This window comes from Dermochelys coriacea, chromosome 14, assembly GCF_009764565.3.
Source record: "Dermochelys coriacea isolate rDerCor1 chromosome 14, rDerCor1.pri.v4, whole genome shotgun sequence".
NCBI lineage: Eukaryota > Metazoa > Chordata > Testudines > Dermochelyidae > Dermochelys > Dermochelys coriacea.
Window position 1 is genome coordinate 33,302,555 of NC_050081.1, and position 23,034 is coordinate 33,325,588.

Below are 23,034 nucleotides of genomic sequence, written 5' to 3' on the forward strand. Positions count from 1 at the left end.
GGAATATGCTTTATGGAAAATGTGTGATGTGACATACCATTGGAAAGATTGTAATCTGCTGTATGTGTTCATCCTGTTTGTAGGTATGTATCATTCCTATATCTGAAGTTAGAAATATGAAGTAGAAATCTAAGGTCCTGTTGTAGTTATGCTAAGTGAGGGCCATTAATGGTACTTCAGGAGCTTGATGACTCTTAAGCAAGAAGCAACAGGCTGTGAATGGATTTGTTTCCCTTTAAGTCTGTGGGACCTGTGAGGAGGAGGGGTGATGTGAAGATGTGTGTCTGCATCACCTGATGCTGGAATCACATCTTGGATTTGATATTTTTCCACAAGGCTGGGGGGAATGTTTAAACAAGGACACAAAGGACTCCCGCCTTTGGTCAAATCTATATAAGGGCGTGAGGCAAGACAGAGAGGGTTTCGAGGAAACCCCTGCTTACCACCCAAGATGTCTGCTGGAACTAACAGAGACTGAAGAGGGGGAAGGATTGGGCCCAGACTAGAAATGAGTCTAGTCTGTGAAAGCAGCTTACTGGAACATCTTTGAGGGTGAGATATTACATGTAACCAGTTTCTTAGTGTATTAAGCTTAGCCTGGTTTGTTTGTTTCATTTTGCTTAGTAACCTGCTTTGTTCTGTCTGTTATCTCTTTTGACCACTTAAATCCTACTTTTTATACTTAATAAAACCACTTTTGTTTATTAATATAACCAGTGTAAGTAATTGTTACCCGGGGAGCAAACAGTCTATGCATATCTCTCTTTACCTCGAGAAAGAGGGTGAATAATGGGAACTTACACTATATAAAACTTTATACAGTTTAAGACGGATTTATCTGGGGTTCAGGTCCCATTGGGGCTGTGCACTGGGGTGCTGAGGTAAGTCCCTTTAACTGAGTCACTCCAGAGATGAGCTGATTTCAGTGTCTGTATTCTGCAGAGGGGTGTGGCCCTATCTCTGTGTCTGTGCTGGAGGAGGCCTGGAGGGTCTGGCTCAGCAAGGCAGTGGCATGGGGTGCCCATGCTGGCAGAAGGGTTAGGCTCAGTGGTATCTTAGTGCATCAAGTGACAGTCCCAACAGGGTCCCGATGAGAGAACCCATCACAAAAGGCAGCTATCAAATCCCCCCCCCACTCTTCTCTTCTGCAGACCAAATAAGCCCAATTCCCTCAGCCTCTCCTCGTAAGTCATGTGCCCCAGCCGCCTAATCATTTTTGTTGCCCTCCGCTGGCTCTCTCCAATTTGTGCACATCCTTTTTTTTGTGGGGGGGGGAGGCAAACCTGGACCCAGTACTCCGGATGTGGCCTCACCAGTGCCGCATAGAGGGGAATAATCAATTCCCTCGATCTGCTGGCAGTGCTTCTACTAATGCAGCCCACTATGTTGTTAGCCTTCTTGGCAACAAGGGCACACTGTTGACTCATATCCAGCTTTTCATCCACTTTAATCCCCAAGTTCTTTTCTGCAGAACTGCCACTTAGCCAGTTGTTCCCCAGCATTTAGCGGTGCATGAGATTCTTCCGTCCTAAGTGCAGGACTCTGCACTTGTCCTTGTTGAACCTCCAATTTGTCTAGTTCCTGTCCTTCTCCATTGCAACCCCTGCCTCTGCTTCCTGACCATGCTTCCGGCTCACCCATTGACTCTGGCTTTCAGCTTTCACCCTTGGCTCTGTGATGGATGTAGGGAACATAGATTCATAGATACTAAGGTCAGAAGGGACCGTTCTGATCATCTAGTCCAACCTCCTGCACAGTGCAGGTCACAGAATCTCACCCACCCACTCCTACGAAAAACCTCACCTATGTCTGAGCTATTGAAGTCCTCAAATCATGGTTTAAAGACTTCAAGGAGCAGAGAAGTCTCCCTCAAGTCACCCATGCCCCATGCTACAGAGGAAGGTGAAAAACCTCCAGGGCCTCTCCAATCTGCCCTGAAGGAAAATTCCTTCCCGACCCCAAATATGGCAATCAGCTAAACCCTGAGCATATGGGCAAGATTCACCAACCAGATACTACAGAAAATTCTTTTCTGGGTAATTCAGATCCCATCCATCTAATATCCCATCTCAGGGGATTAGGCCTATTTACCCTGAATATTTAAAGATCAATTACTTACCAAAATCACATTATCCCATCATACCATCTCCTCCATAAACTTATTGAGTAGAATCTTAAAACCAGATAGATCTTTTGCCCCCACTGCTTCCCTTGGAAGGCTATTCCAAAACTTCACTCCTCTGATGGTTAGAAACCTTCGTCTAATTTCAAGTCTAAAGTTCCTGGTGGCCAGTTTTACCTTTGAATGATTAATAGCTACTGATTCCTTCTGGCTCCCCAAAATTAGAAAAGTTGTCCACCTCTGTTTGTCCCAAAATAGGATCCACCCAAGAAGAAAAAACAATAAGAAAATGGTTCATATTATGTGAGGCACCTTGTCTAAGAATCCATAGATCAGCCATGGTCGGGAGTTCCTCTCCCCAGAAATAGAAACTGAAATGTCTAAATGAGACTATTCTTAATCTCCTAGACAAGAATATCTCATAATTTGCTTCTGTATAAACCTTTTTCTCCCTCCCAACCTAGCTAAAGGGAACTCCAATTTACAAAGCAAGTGTCACACCCTGCTTGCTTATGCAAAGTGTTTTCACCCGAAAGTATAAACTATACATCATTTTCCTAAATCAAATAGACTGTGAATCATTTCTTTCCCCCCAAATTAAAATCCGCACCTTTGTTAGTGTTCGCAAAAAGAAAAGGAGTTAGTGTTGTGATTGTGAATCAGATCTACATCCTTCTGTATGTGGAAAATGTCTCTTGTTCTCTGTTGTATGTCCTAAATAAGGTGAAATGCTTATGTACAATCAAAGAGTGTATGGAGTATGTCCTCTAAATTTAGAAGGTTATAAAGGTTTTGTTGGTTTTCATTGTAAATGTTGCACTCCAGGAATCATCTGGCACAAGGAAGAAGAAATGTAAAAAAAATATAAACCATGGTATAACTTTGGGATATTAAGAGAAATTGCTTAAAAAGGAGTGTCCCAATCGATAGAAGGGGCTAATGATGAAATACAATTCTTGAAATAACACAGCTGCTACTCTGAATTCTTGAAATGAATTTCATAAAGCTGCTGATAAAAAAGGATTGAGGAAATTTGTGATACACCAATGCCATCTACTGGGTACCCATGGAAGCATCAAAGAAAAAACCTAAGCACTCATTTGACCTGAGTCCAGGTGGAATAAGTTTCAGAGTAGTAGCCGTGTTAGTCTGTATTCGCAAAAAGAAAAGGAGGACTTGTGGCACCTTACAGACTAACAAATTTATTTGAGCATAAGCTTTTGTGAGCTACAGCTCACTTCATTGGATGCATTCAGTGGAAAATACAGTGGGGAGATTTATATACACAGAGAACATGAAACAATGGGTGTTACCATAAACACTGTAAGGAGAGTGATCACTTAAGATGGCCCATTTCCCAGTGGTGCTTGAACAATTTTTAGGATGGGGGTGCTGAGCTGTACCCTCCTTACCCCTGTCTGTACCCCTCACTGCCCCAGGCTGGGGCCACAGCTGGGGTAGCTGTAGAGGCCCCAGGTGGTGGTGGGACCCTGGGTGGCTGTGGACCCCCAGACGTTGGTGGTGGATCCCCCAGGGCCGGTGGCCTGGACCCCGGGAGCTGGTGGAGCCCATGGGGTCAAGGGTGGTCCCTACTTCCCACACTTATGCCCTTTCCTAAGGGAGTGCGGAGCCAGTGCTCAGGGCGGGGGCAGCAGGCAGAGTCCTAAGCGTGGAAAGGAGTCAACATATGAATTTCCCAGGCTGATAGATTTCAAAGCTGAAACCTAACAATCCCTGGGGGTAGGGGACAGACATGAGGGGGGTTTGCCTAGAGCCCCAGTGATGGGTGAATCTGGGCCTACAAATCACTGAATGAACCTAAGAAAAATAAATCTGTTAGTCTCTAAGGTGCCACAAGTCCTCCTTTTCTTTTTTGAATGAACCTGTTGCCATGGCATGGCAGCTCCCTGACCTGAGAGCGGGGCGAGCAGAGCTGGTGGCTCCGGCCAGGGCTGGTAGCCGCAGATGGGGGTGTGGAGACAAGAGACCGTCTCTGGCAAAGGGCTCCATGTACCAGTTTTGTACCAGAGCGAATCGCACACAGAGACCGTGTCACTGAGCAACGTGGCCCGGCCAGCTCTGGGCAGCCTCTCTAGGACCAAGCAGGACCCATCACTCCTGTGTCCCTGATGCTATGGGGGATTCGCTGGAACGATGCCCAGTCTCCATAGAAACCCCCCTTCCCCGGGATCTGCCCCCCTCTTTGCAGTCCCCACATTGACCCTGCAGCTTCTAGGCACGACACCTACATAGGGTTGGGAGAAGCTGCCCGTGCCCAGAGCAGGTGGGGCCCCCAGGGGGCAGGCTCTGGGGCAGGGGGGCTGCAGCGCGGTGGGTGGGTCGCTAGGACCCGGGAGCGGCTGGGGGGCGGCTCTGGGGGGCGGATCGCGGGGCTCAGGCCCGGCCGCGGGAAGTGACTCGCAGCCGCTGCGGCGACTCTGGCTCCCGGCGAGATCCCCGAGCCCCGGCGGCTGGTGCTGGGAGCCCGGAGCCCTGGCTGCAGCCGGGAGAGGGGAATCTCCAGCCGGGCCCTTCCCGCGGCTCCCCGGGAGCCTCCCCCAGGGCAGAGCCCCCAGCCCGGCCAGGGCCCCCTTCCCGGCCCGGCCCCTGCCCCGGGGGGCCCCGCTCGGAGGGAAGGTGAGAGACTCGGGGCTCAGAAGCTACAAGGCAAATATCCAGATCCCGCTCCCGCTCCCCCCGGCTACTTGTGTATTATTTTCAGACACACCCAATGCTGGTGGGATCTGTGACTCCAGAGTGTCGGGGCTGCCCAGGGCCCTGGTCTGATTTCCGGGCAGGATTCAGATCTCGGCCACACCGGAGTCAGACCGGAGTCACTCCTGGCGCTGGCAGGGGGTGAGTGCGGAGGGGCCAATGGGATCCGCCTCTGCCTGCCTGTCCCTGGGGGCTGCAGGGGCAGGACAGGGAGGCTCAGGCATTAGCTGCTGACACAAGAGGGCTCCGGTTCTGGCTAAGGGAGAGGAGGAGGAGGCTGGTGTGTGTCTCTCTCTGCTCCTGATGTCAGAGCCCTTGAATTGAGGTCCCTGGGTCAGACACTGCTGCCTCCTCTACCTGAGAGCCCAGAGTGTGAAACTGCTGCTCCCCAGCTGGGGCTGTGCCAGGGACAGACCTTCATTAACCCCCCCCCCCCGTGCCCAGCCTGGGTGGGCACTTTCACCGTGCCTGGAACTAGCTCCCACGGCAGCCCTGGCCTCTGCCCACACCAGCCCCTGAGTTGGAGCCTGCAGGTGATGGGGAGCCCTGGAGGAAAGGTCTGGGGCCCAGCAGGAAAGTGACTCTGCACAAAGGGCCCCTTTCAGGGACCTGCTGGTGAGTTTGTACTGGAGGGGGAGGGGGCTCCCTGTGTGTCTGCGGGTCCCAGAGCTGCTGCCCTCAGTGACACAGCCAGTTAGTAGCTGCAGCAACTAGATCTCTACTGGAGAGCAAACACCCATGTACGTGGGCCAGTAGCCAGTTTTCCCACGCAGTGGGGAGGGCAGGGAGGGGTGGAGACAGTAAATAAGTCAGTAGGACCAAGGGGGGAGGGTCCCAAATCTGCCCAGATCCATTCCCTGCATCACCCTGTGGAGTCAAGGTCGGTGAGGTAATATTGTATATTGGAGAAACGGCTGTGAGTGAGAGAGACAAGCTTTCAAACCACACAGCTCTTCTGCAGGGCTGAGAAAGGTACTCGGAGCACCACAGCTAAATACAAGGTGGAACAGATTGTTTTACCGTAAGTAGGTAACACATAGTCTAAGGCAGGGGTAGTCAGTCGGCGGACCGCACGCCAAATCCAGACCATGGGACACTTTTGAACAGACTCTGAAATCTTATTATTATCTTTATTATTACTAGCATTCTTGGGGGGTTTTTTTTATTATTTTCTCTGCAGTCCAGACCTCGACTGTACCTTGACCAAGAAATTTGGACCTTGACGAAGGGTAGTCAATTATTTTTTGTCTAAGGGACCATTCAAGGCGAAGTGGCCTGTTAACAACTCTGCAGTCACAGGACAAAAAAGGGTGGAGTTAGTGGGTTGCGCATTATTGTAATCAGCCAATAATCCAGTGTCTTTATGAAGACTGTGATTTTTAGTGTCTAGTGGAGTTATGAATTTAAGCTCCCAGGTGTCTTTTGAAGATGTTGTGCAGGTTTCCATTGAGGATAAGGGCTGAGCGGTCAGATATGGAGTGATCACTCTGTGACAAGTTTTCACCCACTGGTGATAGGGTGTTTTTATCTTTTATCACTTTTTAGTGTGAGTTAGTTAGAGAGTGTAGTGATTGTCTGGTTTCACCCACATAGTTGTTATCGGAGCATTTATGCACTGGATGAGGTGCACCCCATGTTGTGATAGGCTGTGTAGGACCCATGGATCTTGAAAGCTGTGTTACGGGGAGATGTTGATCATTGTAGCAACGGAGATATGGCTGCAGGTTTTGCGTCTGTTGGTTTGGCTGGGTCAGGTGCTGCTTTGAATTGCTGTGATTGACTTCCCAGGGACTGTGGTAAGGAGGAAAGAGAGGAAAAACCAGTTGTGTATCTGCTGAGTTACCAGTCTGCTGTGGGGACCCACTGCCTTGAAGATAAAATCATTGAATCCACCGAAGTAGCTCCTCTGTTTCTGATTTTTTTTTGAGTGTTTGACTCAGAGACTCTGTACAGTTGATTGCTTGACTGCCCTTTGGTTCGTTATGAAGTGTATGCAAGAGATCAAATAACCAAGACAGTCAGGTTGGTTGCTCTAAGCCAATGACAATATAATACAGGGAAAAAAGAGTTCCATACAATACCAGTCTCCGGGAAGTCATCACCTGCAGCATTGTTACGTTCACCTTATATACAGGGTGTGCAAAGTGACAACTCTACTGCCATCGCTTTATACATGTGTACACTGTACATCAGGGGTTCTCAACCTTTTTCCCTCTGAGCCCCCACCCCATGTAAAAAACTCCACAGCCCACCTGTGCCACAGCTACTGTTTTTCTAAATATAAAAGCCAGTGCCGGTGTTAGTGGGTAGCAAGCCAGGCAATTACCTGGAGCCCCACACCAGAGGGGCCCCTGCAAAGTTAAGTCATTCAGGCTTTGGCTTCAGCGCTGGGTGGCGGGTCTCGGGGGCCGCAGGTTTCAGTGCCATGTGGCACAGCTTTGGTTTTCTGCCGTGGGCCCCAGCGAGTCCTTGCTTGTCGACCCCCCTGAAACCTACTTGCAGACCCCGGGTTGAGAACTGCTGCTGTATGTCATCTGAAATGAGATTGAACCAATCAGCTTTTTACCTTGTTTTTCTGGTGCCACGGTGGACCCTTTATCTCATGATTTCCAAGTACCACAGCACGTGAAGGCATCTCCTAGGTTTGTAGGTAAAACCATTATACGTCTTGTACTCATCCCTTGAGACATTCTAGTTTAGACCTATGAGAATGACTTCCTACCTGTTGCTACTGTAAAATTCTCAAAGGTCCTGCTCCTGACAGTTTTCCAAGTACTTCAGCTAATGCAAAGTTTTTTGGGCTACTTAGATTCATAGATTCATAGATATTAAGGTCAGAAGGGACCATTATGATCATCTAGTCTGACCTCCGGCACAATGCAGGCCACAGAATCTCACCCACCCACTCCTGCGATAAACCTCACCTATGTCTGAGCTATTGAAGTCCTCAAATCATGGTTTAAAGACTTCAAGGAGCAGAGAAGCCTCCCTCAAGTCACCCATGCCCCATGCTACAGAGGAAGGCGAAAAACCTCCAGGGCCTCTCCAATCTGCCCTGGAGGTAAATTCCTTCCCGACCCCAAATATGGCAATCAGCTAAACCCTGAGCATATGGGCAAGATCCACCAGCCAGATACCCAGGAAAGAATTCTCTGTAGTAACTCAGCTCCCACCCCATCTAATATCCCATCACAGGCCATTGGGCCTATTTACCATGAATATGTAAAGATCAATTAATTGCCAAAATCATGTTATCCTATCATATCATCTCTTCCATAAACTTATCGAGTTTAATCTTGACATGGGTGAACAGAATTATGGGAAGGGTGTAATACATTCAGTGAAGATACCTTCTGGGCCTTTATTGAAATTATTCCTAGCATATGTATATTGGCTAACAACATCCACATTGCACTTCAAATTGTCCCGTATTCCCATGGGAGAGGGAAGGGAAATGGCTGTGTTGGAGCCAGCTCAGGTAGAGGATTTTCAGGGAGCTGCAGGGGGGCTATTGTGGAGGGGGAGGGGCAGGAAACATACAGGGTGAGCCAGGGAGGGGACAGGGGACACGGGACATGTTTAACTTGGAGCCTGATTTTCTGAACAGGCCCATTGGCCGGGTTGTGTGGAGACATTCCTCCATTTCTGAACCAGGAAACACCCCCCGGGCAGGGCTGCTGTGAAAACTGACCAGACTCCCAGTGCTGGAGCCTGACCCCACTGGCCAGAGGCTGCTGTGAAATACGAAGGGAAGCTGTCGGGATTCCTGTCCATGTCCCCGGCTCAGAGCTCTGCTTCCCGTATCAGCCTGTGGCTGGCAGGCATGTGGGAAATGAGAAGAGCCTGCCCTGCTCCGTGTGCTGGGGGGACAAGGAGCTCTCACCTGCTCCCCACCCCTTGAAGTCTCCTGGCTGCTCTGAGCAGGGTGTGGGGAGGATTCTGCTTCTCTGGGCCTCCTCCCCCATGACTAGTGGGATTGTGGCTGGGGCAGCAGGTGCTGAGTGGGGGACTCTTGTTGTTTCAGATGCCGGTGACCTTCGAGGAGGTGGCTGTGTATTTCACCGAGGGGCAGGGGGCTCTGCTGGACCCCGCTCAGAGAGCCCTCTACAGGAACATCATGCAGGAGAACTATGAGACAGTGACCTCGCTGGGTAAGGGATTCCTGTCCCCTCGGTTAGTAGAAGCCGTGGGGTCTGTGTGTCTGACTCTGGTCAGGTTCTTCCCTGGTCAGTTAGATTTGAAGGGAGTGGGTTGCATAGTCCACACCTACAATCTGAAAGAGACTTCCATCTCCATACCCCCTGCAGTCGAGTCAGGGAGTCATAAATATAATGCACATGCTAATTCATCCCCATTCCTCCCGCTTTCAAGGGAGCAGGAGCAGTGCATTTTCCTCTCTGCATTAGCTTTCCCTTACATCCTGTTCCCTTTTCTTCCTAGGACTTGCTCCATCCATGGGGAGGACTCTGGAGTTTGAGAAATTGGCAGGGATTTAACACCAGAGCTGTTTCCATGTTAGCAAGTCCCCACCCCATGCCTCCCCCCGGGCCCCACAGATGCTGAATGTTCCTACTGGGTGTCTAACAAATCTCTCCTACCCTGGGGACTCAGTGACCCTGTTCCCATCTGTTCAGATTCCACATCCTCCTGCAGGGCATGGGGCCAGCTTAAAATCAGAGAATGTTCTTTGTGACAGATCCTCTACCAATGCTCCATGCACCCTGATTTTGTCTGATTTCATTCGCTGAGCAGGATTCCCCATTCCCAAACCTGAGCTGATCGCCCGGCTGGAACGAGGGGAAGAGCCGTGGGTCCCAGATCTCCAGGCTGCTGAGGAAAGGGAGAGCCAGAGAGGCACCCGCACAGGTGAGGAGTCAGGGAAACTGACACAGAAACTATCTGATGAATGAAGGAAAAAGCTGGGACTCCCAGAATGTGCTGTGAGCGAGAGCCCCCAGTTCTGCCCCGTCTCACCCAGGTCAGGGCTGCAGTCAGCAGGTGTTGTAGCATCAAGGCAAATATCAGTCATGGCTTCCCAACCACCCTGTTAGCTGTTGGGAATTTCCTCTCTGACTTTCCTTCTCTGGGAGTATTTGGGTGGAATGTGGAGGCAGAATCCAATGTCTCCATCTCCCCAGTAGTCACTGTGTTGTGTTTCTCAATGCTGAGGAGAAAGGGGAACAGCGGTGACTCTTGTCTGGATTCTCTCTCTCCCAGCAGGCAACGAGACAGTGAGTGAGAACGAAGAGGAGAATTGTCAATCTGAAGGTCCTGAGCAAATGGAACCCCTGGGGACCGTTATGAAAACAGCTGATGGGAATTTTTCCCGGTACTTGGAACAGGGGGAAGCCTGGGGAAATTGGCACAGTTTAGAGAGGCAGCTGGGAAACCACCCAAGGAAGAAAGGGGATGAATCCATTGAATGTGGGGGAGGATGCACAGATTCTAAGGAAACCACAGCCCAGCAGACAGATCCCAAGGAAGAGAAACTCTATAAATGCCTCGAGTGTGGGAAAAGCTTCAGTGTGAGAACCAACCTTATTACTCATCAGAGAAACCACACAGGAGAGAAGCCCTATAAATGCTGGGAGTGCGGGAAAAGCTTCCATCAGAGTTCAAGCCTCACTAAACATCGGAGAATCCACACGGGAGAGAGACCCTATGAATGTCTCGACTGCGGGAAAAGATTCAGTGTGAGAACGAACCTTATTACCCATCAGAGACTGCACACAGGAGAAAAACCCTATAAATGCTTGGATTGTGGGAAAAGCTTTAGTCAGAGCTCAAGCCTTACCAATCATCGGAGAATCCACACAGGAGAGACACCCTATAAATGCCTCGACTGTGGGAAAAATTTCAAGGTGAAAACCAACCTGATTACACATCAGAGAAACCACACGGGAGAGAAACCCTATATGTGTTCAGACTGTGGGAAAAGCTTCAGCCAGAGCTCAAGCCTCACGAAACACTGGAGAATCCACACGGGTGAGAGACCCCATACATGCCCAGTGTGTGGGAAAAGCTTTAGCGAGAGCTCAACACTTATTAAGCATGGGAGAGTCCATACACGGGACAGACCCTCTGAATAACTCCAGCGTGGGAAGAGATTGAACGAAAGATAAGCCATTGTTATGCATCGGGGAAGCCACACGGGAGAGAAATCTCATAAATGCTTGGACTGTGGGAAAAGCTTTAGTTGCTGCTGAAACCTTACGAAACATCGGCGAAGGCACAAGGGTGGGAGACCCTAGAAATAACTCAACTGTGGGAAAAGATTCAGCGCTCGCACATGATTACACATCGGAGAATTCGTGAGAGAGAGAAAGACCTTCAATGTGGGGGAAGCTTCAGCTGGTGCGCCTACAGTAGCAAGCATCATCAAGAATCCTGTGGGAGCGTTTTGAAAGCTGAAGACATCTAAGTGGAACTAATTCCATGTCGAACATCAGAGACTCCTCTGCACAGCAGGGAAATTCTCTCAGGGGCCCGACTGGGGCCGGCCATGGTGACCAACCCATTTCCTCGTTCCCTCGCACATCAGGGGCGTTTGGCTCCCAAGGATCCAGCTGCCCGTCGCTGGGGTGAGAATCCAGCAGCAGCTGAGCAGCAGCTGGTCAGTGACCCTCTGGCTCTGCCTGGTCTAAGCAAACCCCAGGCAGAGGAGGAGAAGCCCCCATCAGCCCCTCCTCCCTGCTACAGCCCTGGCTGCTGAGCAGATGGGCCACAGAGGGAAAGGGAGAGAGAGAAACTCCTCCGGCTGCTCCCTCTGCCTGGCTGAAGTTCCCCCCTTCTCCCTTCCCCTCCCAGATGGGATCCCCCTGCCATGGTGATGAGGAGAAGGACACTTGGGCCAGGCCCCACCTTTACTCTACACACCTGTCCCCATCCCCCATCTTCCACCAGTCCCTGGGCTGGGCTCCCGCACTTACCTGGGGCTGTTCCCTGCAGGGGGAGTGTCCCTGGGGGCTGGTAACTTCTCCCCTCTCCAAATCCCCCAGGTTGTTGGGCTCTGGGGGATCAACCGTTAAGGGACCAGGGCAATGGGTTATGAGGAGGACACTGGGTGTTGAATGGTTTGGGCTGGGGGAGCTGGGAAGCAGGGAGAGCTGGGTGCTGGGGCTATCGAGTGTTTGGGGATGATGGGATAAGAGGTGAGGGAGAGCACAGGGGTAGGGAGGTGCTGCCTCCTCACTCATCCCCTTTGCCCCTTCTCCCTGCCCCCTCTGCATTCAGCCAGTACCACTGAGAGGGGCTGATTCCCACAGGGCCCTTTGTGGGAGGCTTGGAGATCCCACCTCTGCCTCCGCAACATCAGCCTCTGAGCGTCCGTCTGTGGTCGGAAAAACATCTGGGATTAGCCAGCTCATCTCCTCTGACTCTCCACCACTTTTCCTAGTCTAGACTGACCTTGAGCATCTTATTTATTCGGATCACCTCATTAGCAGAGTGATTATTACAGTCACGAGTTCTCCCTTTGGGGATAAATTGTCTCATTCCCAGATTCTCACAAAATGCTCCATTGTGGGTTTCCCCCCACCGGCATTTTCTCCCTTCTATACCAGAATTACATTTATTTTAAAAAAGCTGGAGCAGGGATAGTAAAAGGTGGTGTTTTAGCTGCTATGTTCTTTGAGAGCGATGGGGTGAGTCCGAGGGATTCCCTCCTTCCCCCATCACTCTCACGCTCCATCTTTGACACAGCAGCCTCTGTCCAAGCCTTGGAGAGTTTTATCCTCTCCCTATTCTACCCCTCCGCCTCCCGAAGTGTCACTTGCCACAGTGTCCTTTGCTCTCTAGGAATGGCCCATTGATTGCTTTCATCCTAAATCAGACTCCTGAGAGCGGGAGAAAAACGTGTTGCAGACCTGGAGGGGGAATTCAAATGAAGGCCAAAGCACAGCGGGAAGTTTCTGAGCTTCAGTCCCTGTTTCCATCTATTGATAAAGTGGCTTCTGGGATTTCTCAGCTAAATCCAGATCATTTGCCCATGAGAAGGTTCCCCCCTCCCCCTCCTTTCTTTTGTTAGGGTAATGCAAAAACTTCTGTAAATTACACAACCAATTAAGGAGGTGCTGAATGAAGCAGGTTTAGCCAGATCAGAAGAAAATGGATCAATTTATTTTCCTCATTTTGAATTTGAAGATTCTCTTGATATATGCCATCATGTGCCAGCAATGCCCCTCTGCCATGTACATTGGTCAAACTGGACAGTCTCTACGTAAATAAATGGACACAAATCAGACGTCAAGAATTATGACATTTAAAAACCAGTTGGAGAACACTTCAATCTCTCTGGTCACTCGATTACAGACCTAAAAGTTGCAATTCTTCAACAAAAAAACTTCAAAAACAGACTCCCAACAAGAGATTGCTGAATTGGAATTAATTTGCAAACAAGATACAATTAACTTAGTCTTGAATAGAGACTGGGAGTGGATGGGTCATTACACAAAGTAAAACTATTTCCCCATGTTTATTCCACCCCCGCCTCCCATCCTCAGATGTTCTTGTCAACTGCTGGAAATGGCCCACCTTGATTATCACTACAAAAGGCTCCCCTCCCCTCCCTGGCTCTCCTGCTGGTAATAGCTCACCTTAAGTGATCACTCTGGTTACAGTGTGTATGGTAACACCTATTGTTTCATGTTCTCTGTGTGTGTATATAAATCTCCCCACTGTATTTTCCACTGAATGCATCCGATGAAGTGAGCTGTAGCTCACAAAAGCTTATGCTCAAATAAATTTGTTAGTCTCTAAGGTGCCACAAGTACTCCTTTTCTTTCTGGGATTTCATTTATGAACACGTGAAAGTGTTTTATAGCCCACCCTGGATTGTGAGTTTTTCTGTCCTTGGTAAAGGCTGTTTGGTCACGTACTTTGATATTAGTTTACTTTGACAGGATGTAGCTCTGCTATACTGGAGACTTTACAAACAATTGATCATTTACCAGAATAGTCCTTACGTACTTTTTTCACCCTTTTCTACCCTTCCCTCAAAAGATTTCCGAGTGGTTTGAACACTGAAAATGATCAATAGTGATCAGTACACACACTGAGGTTGAGTGCGAGATTTACACTCCAGGGGGATGGAGACTGAAAGAGGGAAGGAAGTTACTGTCTGATCTCTGCAGAGATATGAGATGCAGTCAGGAGCGAGGGAGGATGGGGCTGGAAAACTACAGGGTTTGCTCTTCAGAGCCAGACAGATGAGGCTGAGAACTGTGAACTCACTGCACTGGGGCCAAAGAGAGACAGGAGTTTTCCTGCGAGTCCTTGAATTCTAAATGACAGTGAATGATGCCCCTAGAAGAATGATCCAGGGAGGGGGCACCATCTCCTGTTTGCAGAGAGGAGGAAACTGGACAGAGGCGAGAAGGAAGCCAGGGAAGTGAACTGGCCTCACCAGCCCTGAAGCCAGGCAAACCTCTGTCACCAAGAGGCAGAAATGCATCCTGACAGCCCAGTTAGTCGCTCCCCCAACGTCTACCGCTGTTTCCTCTGTGCGGACAACAGAGACTATCTGTGCTCCATTCACCCCACACTGCATCCATCTTCTAACCTGAGCTCCCTGGGTTTCCTGCTCTTTTGTGACTGGGTCCCAGCATCTCTCGTGAATTGTCTGCACTTTTCCACTGGTTTTAACTTGTTCTTCTTTCCCTGGTGCTTGCAGATGCTGCGAGAATCCATGTGCTGGCCTGGGGCAGAAATGCATATTTGTGGGGTGGGTGCTAGGTGGGGAGAGGGGATGGTTAATTTGTATTTCTTGCTGGCTAAGAATAAAGGAGAATTTAGCTTCTCAAACTCCCAGCGGCCCTTGTATTGAATAATTGGAAAAATGATCCGAGCAACTGTCTCTCTGAGTTGTTATTTCTCCAGCCTTCACCACTGCAGACCAGAGCTGCCAACTCCTTGGGTTTTCCTACTCTTCTGTGGGGAAAATCCATCATCCACAGGGGAAACCCCCTCTGGCTGTCCTGATCCATTCACTTTTCTCCTGTGGAAGGAGGGTCAATGAGCCTGGGGAAGGATCTTTTTCTTTTAACCTGAATTGAACCGTTGTGGAGAGGAGCAATAATCTGTGCTGTGAAGCACTTTGAGATCTATGGTGCAAAGCGCTCTCTAAGAGCGAGGTATGGTTTTGATTTATTTTCCCCCAAGTCACATCAGGCCCTACATTCAGATCAATGGCCTTAGTGTGTTTGGAGGTGATGCAATAACTTTCAATTGCTGCGTCTGATCAAATCATGCATTTCAGGTGATGTTGGAGGCAGCCAGCAGGAGATGGCTGGTGATATTTTGGTGAACATCGGAAAACTGCAAGCAGAAATGGGGCACTAGACCCCTCTGCTTCAGCCAGGTCTGTAATTGTCCATAGATCAAGACCTGGGTTGTGGCAGCCACTGAGGGCTGGACGGACAAAGGGATTTCCTTGTTGTGATGCCTAACTTTTAGGCACCTAGAAAATCAGTGGAACAACATTAGGATCCAGAAAGCCTGAGTTGATCACATAAGAACAGCCAGACTGGGTCAGACCAAAGGTCCAGCTAGCCCAGTATCCTGTCTTCTGCCAGTGACCAATGCCAGGTGCCCCAGAGGGAATGAAAAGAACAGGTGATCATCAAGTGATCCAACCCTTGTCACCCATTCCCAGCTTCTGGCAAAACCGAGTTTAGAGACACCTCCCTGCCCAGCCTGGCTAATAGCCATTGATGGACCTATTGTCCAGCAACTTACCTAGTTCTTTCTTGAACCCTGTTATAGTTTTGGCCTTCACAACATCCTCTGGCAAGGAGTTCCACAGGTTGACTGTGCATTGTGTAAAGAGCAGACCTGCTTATACGATGCATGAAGAGAGACAAACACCTAAGAACGGGATCCAAAAGGCCAGCACGTTAGGCCAGGAGCCACTTAAGTTAGTCAACAGGAGATGCTGAGGAGAGGGATATGTCTAACCACCACCTCTCTCATGGAGATACCAGCCCAGATTGAGGTTGTGAATTATGAATACACAGTTGGGAACCCCTCTCCCGGAGTCAGATACCTAAACTCTATTCTTGTGAATAGCTATGCACAAAACAGCTGGAGGAGAGAAGTGATTCCTTCCTAAAACTTCTCACCCTGGAGTTAGAGCAGTCACCCTGATGGGGGAGATGCAGGGTCTGTTTTCCTCTCTGCCTGATGGGGAGAAAGCTGTGAGAGATCTCTGTTGAAATCCCATGAGGACAATGCTCTAACCACTGGGCCATGGGATATTCTGATGTGGGGCTCCCTCAATCTCTCCTGTTGAACCTGGTCGACTTTGGATTAGTCATTAAACAGTCATTGGAAAAGGGAACTGGACCCACCCAGGCAGATGCCCTAAACACTAGCGTGCAGGGTCATTCTCATGCTCTCTGGCCAAGTGAAAGTCCCCTACTCGGCTGGGCACAGGGGAGGCTTTAAGGAAGGTCTCCCCACAGCACAAACCCCGCTGGGGGAGCAGATGCTGCTCAGTTCAGGCTTCCAGATCATGGCTGGGGGGAGATTGCAGCTTCTGATGGAGGAAGAGAAACAGAAGCAACTCGAACACCGCTTCCTCTCTCTGATGGGAGGGATATATGGAACAAAAATGCCTTGAAGGATTAATAACAGGATTCCTTCTGGCCCTCGGAAATTAGAATAGCAATCCCACCTCTGTTTATCCCAAAATAGGATCCACCTATGAAGACATAAAGAAAATGGTTCACATTATGTGACACTGAGTTTTGTCTACTCTGCAATTAGGATCCTGTGAGGTGTGTGGGTCCCGGAGCTCGGATCTGAGCCGGAAGCCTACACTGGAGTGAAACAGCCCCAGTAGCAGGCACGGGCCAGCAGTGGGTTTTAAATGCAGTGTAGACATACCCTTCGTCTAAGGACCCACAGATCAGCCAAGGTTGGGCCTTCGCCGCCCCACGAATAGAAATTCAAAGGGCTAGAAGAGAGTATTATTAATCACTTTGGCAAGAATCTTTCAGGATTTGCATATGGATAAAACCTCTTTCTCCCTCCCAACCTAGCTAAATAGAACCAAGTCACCAAGCCAGTGTGCCTCCCTGCTTTCTTACCCAAAGTGTCCCATTGCATCCTGGGAGTAGATCAAGAGGCAGGTGGGGAAATCTGTAAATTAAGCAAACTAGAAAGGTAGCTGTAAGATTGAAGGTCAAATGGGGCAAATTACCTGTTACCCCCAAGAAATCCCAGCTCCATGTTTTCACCCCAAATTATAAACGACACGTTGTTTTCCTGGTAAATCAAGTATACGAGGGATAAACTGCCTCATTTCACCCAGATTGGAATCTTCACATTTGTCTGCCATGTGAGTCAATTCTACCGCCTCCCTATATGTGAATAATGTCTCTTGCTCTGAGTCCTAAATCGGGAAATGCTTATGTATAATCAATATATATGTATATGGATATATATCTCCTCCAAATTTAGAAGCTCATAAGGATTTTGTGGGTTTTCATTGTAAATAATTGTTGCACTCCTAGAAGTAATAGGAATCGTCTGGCATAAGGAAGGAGGAATGTTAAAAGATATAAACCAGGGTATAATTTTTAAATATTAAGAGAAGTTACTTAAGGGGGAGGGGTGTTTCAATTAGTAGTAGAGGCTAATAATTAAATACAATCCTTGAAATGAATCAAATTTAAAAAGTTTCCAATAAGAAGAGGATTAAAGAAATGTGTTATACATCAGCTCCATCTAATTGGTACCAGTGGAAGCAGCAGAGAAACTAAACTGAAATCTGCCTGCTCCCTTGGCATGTGCCAATAGGAATAAGAGGGTGGCCTCCCCCAATGAGCCCTGAAACTAGGGCATATAAACTGAGATCACCATGTGCTAAAGAGAGTTGACTGAACCCAGCACAAGGCGGTGCAGAATCCTTTAAGTGCAATGGATGCCTGGACCAGCCAGGTAGAAAGAATTCTCCCCCATCCCAGGGTTAACAGGGTGAGAAGAAGTGGTGAGATTTCATTTCAAGGGTTGTATTTCCCCTTTTATATAAAGGTAGATTATCTTGCTGAGTCTGCATTCTCTAGTGAGACTTCAAGTAACCGTCTTTTAGAATTTTAACTCCTTTATATGCCCAAGCAAATTGGCCTAAGAGAGAGTGAAAAAAATTGCTTTGCTTTTAACAGTCTAAACTTGCATCTTTTGGACCAATGCAGTCAAACTCTCTAACCACGCTCCTCAAAGTGTCTTTAAGACAAGTGCACCCTTGGAAGTGTGATAAATGTGTTAGATACTAAAGAACTGAAAACTGATGCCTGTTAATAAGTAACTGGAATAAGAATTCCCTTACAACCCCTACCTTTCCCCCACTATCCCCCCAAAAGATGATGTATCAGAAGCCCAATCTACCTGGAGTCAGTTTGTAATGTTCTCATGGAAGATCAAATGTCTTCGTAATTGGATGTGGGTGCACTTCGGCTTTTCAACGAATGGGGTGTTGGTTAGCTCAGTTAGGCAGCCAACGAATGAGGGAGAATCGCAGATTTCCGGTTTTGTCAAATGACTCTTTTTGGCCACTAGTAGTTGTAGCCGTGTTGGTCCCAGGATGTTAGAGAGACAAGGCGGGTAAGGTAATCTCTTTTCTTGGCCCAACATCTGTTGGTGAGAGAGACACGCTTTCGAGCCACACAGAGTTCTCCTTCAGGTCTCGGAGTACCTTTCCCATTAGAATGAACCAATTTATTTTACTTTTTTGGTGCTTTAATTGTAAAGATGCATCTTGCTCTGAGCCATCTTACAACTTCTAGCCTAGTGGTTAGAGTGCTTGCTGGGGATGAGGGAGACCCACGTAGAAGTCCCCTCCTAGGCAAAGGGGGAGACGGGATTTGAACAGGGGTCTCCCTCATCCCAGATGAATGCTATGCCCTCCCACTTTTTATCTGCTTTAAGGGCGAGCAACAGGGGAGAGGGGGCGGAGAGGAGTGAATGGGGGGCAAGGCCTCAGGGGAAGAGGCGGAGCGAGTGTGGGGCCTTGGGAGAAGAGGCAGAGCAAGGGCAAGGCCTTGGGGGGAAAAGGTGTGGCAGGGATGGGGCTGTGGGGGAAAGGGCAGAGCAGGGGCGTGATCATGGTTTGGGCACAAGTGGCCCTCCAACTTCTAGGGAGCTTCCAGCACTCCTGCTCTCACCGATGTAACCCGCCCACTACACCGACTTAATAACTCCACCTCTGTGAGAGGCGTAGCGCTTAGGTCAACACGATCAGCGTAGACACTGAGTTGCTTACATTGACTGTTGCTGCCTTTCAGGAAGCATCCCACAATGCCCCACACTGGCAGTTGGATCGGTGCAAGCGCTCCTGGTGAGGAAGGACACCGCTGACACAGGGAGCATAGTGTGGACGTGTAAAACCGATTCAATTACTGTGGCAGCTGTACATCAATGTAACACATCGCCTTAATTTTGCAGCATAGAACTGCCCTGAGTGTTTTCAGAGTAGCAGCCGTGTTAGTCTGTATTCGCAAAAAAAACAGGAGTACTTGTGGCACCTTAGAGACTAACAAATTTATTTGAGCATAAGCTTTCATGAGCTACAGCTCACTTCATCGGATGCATTCAGTGGAAAATACAATGGGGAGATTTATATACATAGAGAACATGAAACAATGGGTGTTACCATACACACTGTAACCAGAGTGATCACTTTAGGTGAGCTATTACCAGCAGGAGAGTGAGGGGCGGGACCTTTGTAGTGATAATCAAGGTGGGCCATTTCCAGCAGTTGACAAGAACATCTGAGGAACAGTGTGTGTGGGGGGGGATAAACATGGGGAAATAGTTTTACTTTGTGTAATGACCCATCCACTCCCAGTCTCTATTCAAGCCTAAGTTAATTGTATCAAGTTTGCAAATTAATTCCAATTCAGCAGTCTCTCGCTGGAGTCTGTTTTTGAAGTTTTTTTGTTGAAGAATTGCAACTTTTAGGTCTGTAATCGAGTGACCAAAGAGATTGAAGTGTTCTCCAACTGGTTTTTGAAAGTTATAATTCTTGACGTCTGATTTGTATCCATTTATTCTTTTACGTAGAAACTGTCCAGTTTGACCAATGTACATGGCAGAGGGGCATTGTCCTTTGTGAATCTAGCCCTTGGGCCTTTTCCTCACTGCTAAAGGTGATTCCTTTTGTTTTGTTTTACATTGGCGGTAACTAAGATGTGGGAGCTATTCTGAAGTAAAAACAGCCTGGACAGGGCACTTCAGTTTGTAGCAGTGAGGAAAAGGGCTGAGAAAATGATGTCTCTGAAATGACACATACATGTGCCAAAGTACAGAATTTGGTGTTGACAACTTGTTTGATATGAGCAACAGAGATGGGAGGGGATGGGAGGGCAGTCTGTATGAGGAACAAAGCTAGATATTTCACCAATCGTTTGTGTTTACAAGGGATTCATGAGTACTCCAAATCCTGTTCTCAATGCTTTACACTGTTTTTGTGGGCATTAAAAGTCTGTTCACTCTAGAAACTGTGCGGCCTGATTGACAGTGGAAAGAAACTAAGAAAAATCCCACCACCTTCATGGGGAGCATGGATCAGCGTACAAGTCTCAGTCTGCGTTAGTACCCAGCCCGGGCCGGGGAAGCTAATGATCCAACTAGCGGACCAAATTCAGTGATGAATCCTGCTCACGTGCCACCCATGGCCATAGGTATCAAAGGCCAGGGCAGGCTAAGCCTCCCCTAACCCAGGCCATGGTCCCACCCATGTTCCAACCTGAGGCTCCGCCTTCCTTCCCCTCTTCCCTGAAGCTGGTGGGGGCTCAGTGCCAGCTGGCAACCTGGAGCTCAGGCCTGCCAGCAACCAGGGGCTGGGGCCATACTGGGCGCCTTGGGTCTGCCTAGGGGTCAGGCCAGCGGCCCGGGGTGGTGCGGGGGCCAGCCAGTGGCTCGGGCAGCTGGGATAGGTGGGTTGGGGCTCCTCTGACCACAGGGGGGAAGCCTCAGGGCTCTGGCCATTGTGGGGGAGACGTGGGTGGAAGGGGAGAGGCCTGTGGGTTAGCCTTCCCAAAGGGGGTGGGGGTTCACTTACCGCCTGTGCACTAGGCACATTGTGTGTATGCTAAGAAGAAGACCGCCTTCATGCCAGGTTCTACGTACAATAGCCCTGAGGTTTAACTCAACAGAATACTTCTCCAAATTGGAAAAATACCTTTCTTTTTTGTGTGCCCAAATTTCAGAGAGATTTCCAAATGGGAGCAAAATATGACAGGCCGTGGTCCCCCTCCATTACAGCTTCCTAGCCCTGCATTGACTAGGGCAGTGCTTCTCAAGCTATCTGATGTGGGGGACGAGCGATTTTTTTTTCCAATGTGCGCGCAGACTGGCAGCTGATGGCTCGCGGACCGGCACCAATCTGCGGACCACCACTTTGAGTAGCACTGGATTAGAGGATGGGGAAAGGCAGATGCAGCAAATTGAAACAGAGCAGCAAAAGAGACCAGCCAGATGTCAGGAATTGCTCTGCACAGCAAATTGTGCCTGCAGCAGTTTGTAACATTGCATTGGTCCAGAGAAGGGCAGGGGGGATGCCCTGGAGATGGGGTGGATGTGAGGGGTTAGTCTAGCCCTACAAATAACTGAACAAACCTGGTGGCACAGCACTGACAATCCATGACCTGGTTTAGGGGAGCAGACCTTTGTAGCCCATAGAACTGTCTTTAGCATTTATTTTATTCAGGAATAACGCAAGGAACCTCCAGGCCTGTATCCTATAAGTAGGGCCCTACCAAATTCACAGCCATGAAAAACGCGTCACAGACCATGAAATCTGGTCTTTTGTGTACTTTTATCCTATACTATACAGAGTTCATGGGGGATACCAGTGTTTCTCAAACTGGGGGTCCTGTCCGAAAGGGGGTCATGGGGAGTGGTTGCAAGGTTATTGTAGGGCGCTCATGGTATTGCCACCCTTACTGCTGCACTGCCTTCAGAGCTGGGTGGCTGGAGAGCGGTGGCTGCTGGCCAGGCACCCAGCTCTGAAGGCAGCACCCCACCAAAAACCGCACAGAAGTAAGGGTGGCAATGCAATACCATGCCACCCTTACTTCTGCACTGCTGCCTTCAGAGCTGGGCAGCCAGAGAGCGGTGGCTGCTGGCCAAGAGCCCAGCTCTGAAGGCAGCAGTGCAGAAGTAAGAGTGGCAATACCATACCATACCAGACCATCCTTATTTCTGCACCGTTGCTGGTGGTGGTGCTGCCTTCAGAGCTGGGCTCCTGGCCAGCAGCCCCCACTCTCCAGCTGCTCAGCTCTGAAGGCAGTGCTGCTGCCAACAGCAGCGCAGAAGTAAGGGTGGCAATGCCACGACCCCCCCCCCCCACAATCCCCTTTTGGGTCAGGACCCCTACAGTTACAACACATGAAATTTCAGATATAAATATCCGAAATCATGAAATTTACAACTTTTTTTAATCCTGTGACTGTGAAATTAACCTAAATAGACCATGAATTTGGTAGGGCCCTACCTGTAAGACACTGGCTTCAGCAGTTAGCATAAGGCTTGAAGCCTATGACCTTTGGCACAGATAAATGGCTCAACGGCCCCCCCTCAGTTTTGGGGAGCAGGGAAGAGAGTGTTTAAGGGGGAAATTTGTCCATGAAACACCAGCCAACCACAGGAACATGAGCTAACACCAGCTTTGGGATAGCTTAGGATGGGAACATCCGCATATGTCTGACCACCAAAGTGCCATGGCAATGCATTGACGTATAGGATAATAAGCTGAGATGATTAATATACTAACCTATAGGAGAAGGGCACCCCAACATTAGTAGAGTGAGGAAATCAACATAAGAAAGAGGAGAGAAACCCCTACTCAATATGCATCAGACACAGTAGCGTCAGCATAACACATTATAAATGTATCCCAGCCTGTGTGCGGGAGGATAGGGAGCTGTAGCCCTTGGGAGGCACCAGGTTGATGGCCATGGGTGACAATGAGGAAGGTGATGGTGATGATGAAGATGATGGCTAACATTTCAGGTTCTTCTGCAAGGGACGGTGTGAGTATGTGGATGAACAGATGGACAGTCTGTGTTATCTCTATCTACCTTACTGTGTTGGAATGTTTGTGACCTATCTAAATGTACAGTATTAATAAACTGTTACAAATACAGAAGGGTTCCTATAGTGTGAGTGTTGCAACCATGCACATCTGGATTCCCAAC

At 49.0% G+C, this 23,034-nt stretch overlaps 2 protein-coding genes and 3 pseudogenes across 5 annotated transcripts in view; all 5 read left to right on the top strand.

Moving 5' to 3' along the window:
* LOC119843336 (butyrophilin subfamily 1 member A1-like) overlaps window positions 1-23,034 on the top strand; it is a 1,931,986-nt gene that overhangs the window by 118,075 nt on the left and 1,790,877 nt on the right. The gene's annotated exons all lie outside the window — the stretch shown is intronic.
* Window positions 1-23,034, top strand: part of LOC119843350 — a 389,996-nt pseudogene that overhangs the window by 75,267 nt on the left and 291,695 nt on the right.
* The window catches only part of LOC119843304, a 218,056-nt pseudogene that overhangs the window by 75,254 nt on the left and 119,768 nt on the right, over window positions 1-23,034 (top strand).
* Window positions 1-23,034, top strand: part of LOC119842976 — an 89,644-nt pseudogene that overhangs the window by 22,054 nt on the left and 44,556 nt on the right.
* LOC119843286 (zinc finger protein 260-like) overlaps window positions 1-23,034 on the top strand; it is a 111,553-nt gene that overhangs the window by 9,198 nt on the left and 79,321 nt on the right. For 2 of the 4 annotated variants that reach the window (XM_043496669.1, XM_043496670.1), the window contains exons 1-2: window positions 8,935-8,988; window positions 9,590-9,703. The exons of 1 other annotated variant lie outside the window; for it this stretch is intronic. In XM_043496669.1, coding sequence (XP_043352604.1) covers window positions 8,955-8,988; window positions 9,590-9,703 — 148 coding nt within the window. In that variant the 5' untranslated portion in view covers window positions 8,935-8,954. Of the gene's footprint in view, window positions 1-4,640; window positions 4,760-8,934; window positions 8,989-9,589; window positions 9,704-23,034 lie in introns of those variants that run through there. One more of the 4 variants, XM_038372448.2, reaches the window with a different exon arrangement.